General features: G+C 41.6%; 1 protein-coding gene across 1 annotated transcript; it reads left to right on the top strand.

The window, feature by feature from the left end:
• The first annotated feature begins 308 nt into the window (after positions 1–308).
• LOC138852259 (uncharacterized) lies at positions 309–6,335 on the top strand. The gene is made up of 2 exons (XM_070082009.1): positions 309–2,697; positions 5,970–6,335. The coding sequence occupies exon 1, from the start codon at positions 1,079–1,081 to the stop codon at positions 2,606–2,608; it is 1,530 nt and encodes a 509-aa protein (XP_069938110.1). The 5' UTR covers positions 309–1,078; the 3' UTR covers positions 2,609–2,697; positions 5,970–6,335.
• The last annotated feature ends 1,036 nt before the right edge of the window (positions 6,336–7,371 follow it).

Below are 7,371 nucleotides of genomic sequence, written 5' to 3'. Positions count from 1 at the left end.
AGCCCTTCCACCAGGAACAAGAAGACCTTCCACCAGTAACCAGGGCAACCTGCCACAAGTAACCATAGGCATTCTACCAAGAACCAGAGACATGACAACAGCAACCAGGCGACCTGCCACCAGGAAACCAAGGCACCTGCCACCAGGAACTAGAGGCAAGCCACCAGGAACCAGGGCACCTACCGCTGGGAACTATAGCTATGCCACCAGGAACAGACACATGCCACCAGGAACCAGAGGCATGCCACCGGTAAACAGAGGGATGCCACAGGGAAACAAAAGCAAGGTAATAGGAACCAGAGTGTCATGCCCCTATGGTTAACCTTCCTTTAATATTACATTGCGGTTATTTCCTTTAATAGCTAAATTGGAAATGAACGTCCTTGTATTATTAAGACTAATTCTTATTAACAATTATTATAATTTATGTAACATGGCCATGATAAGTTTAATTGGAGGTATAGTAACCTGCCTGCCGCCCGGTGTGCCGGTGTATGGTTAGCCGTGATGTTCGATGGTTATACCCCCCCTTCCCCCCTCCCCCCCTTTATGTTCAACTACTCTACTGAGTGTTGGTGAGTCACGTCACGTGACCCACTTTACCTGTATGCTCAAGGTTGAGGGACGAGCAGTGAAGAAGTAGCAGCCAACGAGAACACTCCTGCTCGTCTCTGGTAACTGGCCAAGGTTTATTAGCCGGCCTGGACATATTCTGTTTTATTCTGACTGCTTCCAATTGGGAAACAAGACTTTATACATTAAAGTAATCTCCATTTATATATATGTTATATCTAGGATCTCCTCCTAATCATCTGTTATGAAAGCCTTATATATATTTTGGATAATATAGAACATGCATTCTTAACTTATATACGATAATTCGTATATTATTTCTGGCTTTTGTTGTATTATGAATATACTTAATTAAAATTAGGCATTCCGGAGGATCACTATTATTACCCTAACCTCTCTGACCAAAATTGTTATGCTCTAAAAAGAAGGAAATAGTGGTTACAATACTTGGAGTGTAACAAGTGGGGGCCTGTGTCCGGGAGCATAACACTGAATTTCCTTTAAAATGAATGTAGAAATGGCAGAGAGGTTTGAAGATATAACAAAGGAGAGATTACAGAATTTGAAGCTTCAATCTTGTTGGCAATTAGCACGAAGCTTGGGCATAAAATACGACAGGCATTTCACTGCCCAGACAGTCAGATGTATGATACAGAATGTCCTTTTTCCAGATGAGCAGGATCCAGAGACTGAGAATGGAGAAGCAGATATTCCTTCCTTTTTGAATTCTTTACTACAGACACCCGAGGCCGAAACTACGACGCTAACAACCCCTACTGGAGACGACGGACATGACCTTCCCGATACTCGGAAACGCTACGCTGCTACAACGACTCCAATTCCATCTCCAAGGACTATATGGGGAACAGAACTCCATCAGGCTAAAGAAACGGTTCCAGGTAAACCCTTTACAGATGTTTTTGAAACAGAACAAGAGGAAGTCCTATTGGATGATGAACACGTTCCACCTCAAATCTCTTTAGCCCTTTTGACTACTATTCAATCTAAGGAGAATTTCGAACGTCTAGAACGTATTTTATCGCTTCAAACCTCCTTTGTAGAAGCCCAGAGAAAATTAAAAAGGGAGAATTTTGAACGTGAATCTTTGCTTTATGAACGGGAAGTACTGAGGAAGAAAAGAGAATCGAGTAATATGTATACAATCCCTTCATTTGACCTTAGTAAAGCAGCCTCTTTGATGCCTAAATTTACTGAGGATAATTTAGATTCATTTTTTGAAGCATTCGAAAATCAGGCGAAGGTGATGCAATGGCCTCCTAAATATTGGGCTGCTTTAATACATTCATCTTTAATAGGAAAAGCTCAAACCATAACTGCAAACTTACCTTTTGAACAATATTCTGATTATACTCGGGTAAAAGATTGTCTTCTGAAAGCTTACGATTTATTACCTGTTAGTTACTTGAAGATGTTTAGAACTCTGAAGAAATATCCTCAGCAGTCTTGGGTGGACTTTGCCAGGGAAAAGCTCTCTGCTTTCGAGCGTTGGCGTAGGGCCGCGGGAGCCGCCTCAGTCGAGTCACTTTCCCAGCTGATGTTGCATGAAGACCTTTTTAAATATTTTCCAGAGAGGGTTCATACTTATCTTTTGACATTTCCTACTACTAACTTGTTAGATACTGCTGCCCACGCAGATCACTTTGAAATTTCCCATGCTATAACCACAGAAATGTCTAAGACCCCGGAAAAGAAATCTACCTCCCAAGGTTTTAGTTCAAGATTGACTGCTAGGAAAGCTCCAGCTGGCGAACCTTTGAAGGTGTATTCAGACAAAAAACAGGTGACAAACGGCTCTTTCTCCAGGCAATATCCTAAAGATCAATTACCACTGTGCCTTTTTTGTAAAAAGTTAGGTCATAGACAGTCCCAGTGTTGGCATAAACAGCGGGAAGATAAAACCCAACCAAGAGGGAGATATCCTACCCAGGTAATAAATTCCTCTCGGAAGTATGAAACTCTGGATGATGAATCTTTACCTTTCCAGGCCTCGTCTAGCAGACCGTCTAATAGATGACTTTACCACGACAGTGCTTCAGAAGAAAAGGTCCGAGTAGCTATGGAACCCTACTTTTCCCAGGGGAAGTTCGGACTCTGTAAAGAGAGGTTAGTAAATATCACGACCTTTCGAGATACTGGCAGCTATCTCTCTTTATTAAGATCAAACCTGGTAAAGTTACCTACTAGTAATGAACCCCGGCTAGACGTATTATTAGAGGCTTACGGAGGCACAATAATAAAGGTCCCTATTATAAGGATTTATGTGGAACTGCCTGGATATGTAGGCTGGATCAATGTGGGACTTTCAGATAAACCTTTTCCCATTGCCGGCGTGGATCTATTAATCGGGAACGAAATTGATCAATTGGAGATACCCAGAGAGCCTCTGGTTTTAGATAATCCTTGTGATGTAAATTATGCATTAGAAGCCTCTGAGGCAGGGCTAGATTTATTTCCCCTTAATGTGGTCACCAGAGCCATGGCTAAGAACTCTAAAAATGTGGATATTCAACAGCCTTTAGAAATGTCCGATGAATTAGGTTTGAACTTCCTGTTTAGCGAAGCAATTCAGTCGAGACCCACAGGTGACAAAGTTTTACCAGTCCCTGCGGACCTAGCTAGAAAATGTAATAAAGAAGAATTTCTTATAGCTCTAAAGGACGATAAAAGTTTAACCAATAAGGATAAAGAGGAAGGTTACCTTTTAGATGAAGACGGTTTTCTTTGGAAGAGAAATAATGATAATGATTTGAGTTCAAAAGGAAACTTGTTAGTGGTGCCATCGTCCTTACGTAATATGGTATTTGAACTAGCACATGATAATCCACTGGGAGGTCATTTAGGGTCTCGTAAGACAGAGAAAAAGATAAGGAAATATTTTTTTTGGCCTCAGATGAGGACTTATATTGCTGACAAACTACGGAAATGCCACGTTTGTCAAATAATAGGCAAAACGGCGCACAATCCCGCGTCTGCCCCTTTACTTCCAATAAAATGTCCTGAAGAACCTTTTGAAAGATTAGTTATTGATTGTGTAGGACCGTTGCCCCGCACAAAAAGGGGTAACCAGTATATCTTCACTATCATAGATATGGCAACGCGGTATCCTGATGCTATCCCAATGTCCAAAATTAATTCCAGAAATATAGTAAGAGCTTTAATACGCTTCTTTGCTCAAGTAGGCATACCACGTGAAATTCAATCTGACCAAGGTTCTAATTTTACGTCTAAGGTTTTTAAAGAGGCTATGTCTCGATTAGGAGTAAGACAGATCCTCTCTACAGCATATCATCCCCAGTCACAAGGAGTGCTAGAAAGATTCCACCAAACCCTTAAATCTACTTTACGTGCTTACTGTGAGCAATATTCTCGTGAATGGGACGAAGGTTTACCCTTTCTTCTCTTCGCCCTCCGTGAAGCTGAACAAGAAAGTACTAAATACTCTCCATTTGACTTGATTTTTGGACATCAGGTACGAGGACCCCTAGCCATATTACGAGATTCTTGGATAGGGAAGAGAGGACCTCTTCATCCCAGTCCTCTACTTTGGAAAGAACATCTCTCCAAATTAAAAAGCTTAGCTGCCGTGAATCTGACAGAAGCTCAAGCCAAAATGAAGAAATCTTACGACCAAAAGGCTAAATCTCGTTCATTCTCTCCAAATGAATTAGTGTTAGTTAAAAACTTAATTCCAGGACATTCTTTAAAACCTAGATATTTGGGGCCATATGAAATAGTAGACAAAGAAAATGAGGTGAATTATCTGGTCCGTGAACCAGGACGTCGTAAGAAAATTAAGAGGTATCACATAGATAACTTAAAGAAGTACGAGTCTAGCCTTCTCCCTACTATTATTACCTCTATTCAACCTACATCCACTGAAATAAGGAATGACACTGTAAGGGAAGTAAGAGAATTTAGACTACATAATTCTGAAGTTTTAAAAGAACTAGACCATTTCCTGGAAGTTCTTCCTACCTCCCAAAAATCTCAAATCAAAGAGTTAATCACTAAATATAACTCCATCTTCAAAGATATCCCTACTCCTTGTACATTGGGTTTCCACGATATTGAATTGTTAGAAGATAGTCCAATAAAGCAATCCCCTTACCGGGTCTCTCCTGCTAAGCAAGAATTAATTCAACAAGAAATAAATACATTACTGGAATATAATTTGATAGAACCCAGTTGGACACCTTGGGCCTCTCCCTGTTTATTGGTCCCAAAACCCGATGGTACCGTACGCCTATGCACGGATTACCGTAAAGTAAATTCAGTCACCAAACCAGATGGGTTTCCATTACCCAGGATTGATGATTTAATAGATGCTGTAGCCGGTGCCAACTTTGTGACCAGATTAGACTTGCTGAGAGGGTATTACCAGGTGCCGTTAACTCCTAGGGCCCAAGAGATTTCCGGGTTCGTAGTTAAGAACGGACTATTTACGTATAAGGTTATGCCTTTCGGCTTGTGTAACGCCGCCTCCTCTTTCCAGAGAATTATGAACATTTTAGTCCAACCCTTAGAAGGTGTAGAGGCATACTTAGACGACCTGGTGGTTTTTAGTGATGACTGGCAGTCTCATTTAGAAAGATTAGAGCAACTACTGAAAGCATTGCAGAAATACAATTTCACTGTAAATTTACAAAAATGTGACTTTGGTAAAGCCCAGATTAAATATCTCGGTTTTAAAATAGGGAAGGGACTAGTAGCCCCCGACCAATTAAAGGTCCAAGCTATTTTAAATTTCCCGACGCCTCAGGACAGGAAAGCCCTCCAACGATTTTTGGGGATGGCTACTTATTACAGGCGTTTTTGCCCAAACTTTGCTCAAGTTGCCTCCCCCCTGACTAGATTGACCAGTCCTAAATATAAATTTAATTGGGACGAGAATTGTGAACAAGCTTTTAAACGTTTAAAACGTTTCCTTTCCTCTGCCCCAGTATTGCGTGCACCCAATTTCCAAATTCCTTTCACCCTCCATGTTGATGCCAGTGATGCAGCAATAGGTGCTGTCTTATTGCAATCCTTCCAAAACGGTAATATTCTACATCCAATATGTTATTTTTCCTATAAATTGAAAGAATATCAAAGATCTTATTCAACCATAGAAAAAGAAGCCCTGGCTTTAGTGTTGTCCTTAGAACACTTTGACGTATACCTCGGTTATACTCCTCATGTGATAAATATTTACTCAGACCATAATCCTCTAACTTTCATAAATTCTATGAAATCAAAAAATGTTAGAATATTACGCTGGGCTTTAAGGATCCAACCTTACCGGATCTCCATTTTTCACATAAAGGGTTCGAGCAACGTGTTAGCCGATGCTCTCTCTCGCTCCTAATATATGGCCTAACTACGGAAATTCTTTGCAGTCAAGCAGTGTTTCTGGACCAGTTCTAGCAAGTGGATGACTAACCTTGGAATGATGTACCTCCATCCCTATACCAGCTGGTTGGTTTCTTCTACACCATCAGCATCTTAAACGCCGAGATATTTGCTTGTGGGCCGGGGTGTCATGCCCCTATGGTTAACCTTCCTTTAATATTACATTGCGGTTATTTCCTTTAATAGCTAAATTGGAAATGAACGTCCTTGTATTATTAAGACTAATTCTTATTAACAATTATTATAATTTATGTAACATGGCCATGATAAGTTTAATTGGAGGTATAGTAACCTGCCTGCCGCCCGGTGTGCCGGTGTATAGTTAGCCGTGATGTTCGTTGGTTATACCCCCCCTTTCCCCCCCTTCCCCCCCCTTTATGTTCAACTACTCTACTGAGTGTTGGTGAGTCACGTCACGTGACCCACTTTACCTGTATGCTCAAGGTTGAGGGACGAGCAGTGAAGAAGTAGCAGCCAACGAGAACACTCCTGCTCGTCTCTGGTAACTGGCCAAGGTTTATTAGCCGGCCTGGACATATTCTGTTTTATTCTGACTGCTTCCAATTGGGAAACAAGACTTTATACATTAAAGTAATCTCCATTTATATATATGTTATATCTAGGATCTCCTCCTAATCGTCTGTTATGAAAGCCTTATGTATATGTTGGATACTATAGAAGAAACATGCATTCTTAACTTATATACGATAATTCGTATATTATTTCTGGCTTTTGTTATATTATGAATATACTTAATTAAAATTAGGCATTCCGGAGGATCATTATTACCCTAACCTCTCTGACCAAAATTGTTATGCTCTAAAAAGAAGGAAATAGTTGTTACAATACTTGGAGTGTAACAGGGAACCAGCGTCCCTACCCCCCTGGAACCATTTCAAGAGGAACCAGGGTACCTGCCACCAGGAACCAGAGGCATCCAAAGAACCAGAGGCATTCCACCATGAACCAGATATATGCCACCAGGATCCAGGGGACCTGCCACCAGGAACCATAGGCATGTCTCCAGGAACCAGGAGAACTGCCACAGGGAACTAGAGGCATGCCAAACAGGAATTAGGGGACTTGCCACCAGGTACCAGTGACATGCCACCAGGAACCAGATGCATACCACCAGGAACCAGAGATATAAATTCTGGAACGAGGGCACCAGCCAACAGGAACCAGAGCCATGACACTAGGAACCAGATCCATGACACCTGGAACCAGATCCATTCCACCAGGAACCAGAGACATGCCACCAGGAACCATGGGATCTGCCACCAGAAACCAGAGTCATGCCACTGGGAAACAGTCATGATATCAGGAAGCAGAGGAATGCCTAAAGGAACCAAGGGACCTGCCACCAGGAAACAGGGGACCTGCCACCAA

The sequence above is a fragment of the Cherax quadricarinatus genome, unplaced genomic scaffold, assembly GCF_038502225.1.
Source record: "Cherax quadricarinatus isolate ZL_2023a unplaced genomic scaffold, ASM3850222v1 Contig5939, whole genome shotgun sequence".
NCBI classification, from domain to species: Eukaryota; Metazoa; Arthropoda; class Malacostraca; order Decapoda; family Parastacidae; genus Cherax; species Cherax quadricarinatus.
Note: the sequence above shows the minus strand (reverse complement) of the source record. Positions and strands in the feature narration are given on the sequence as shown.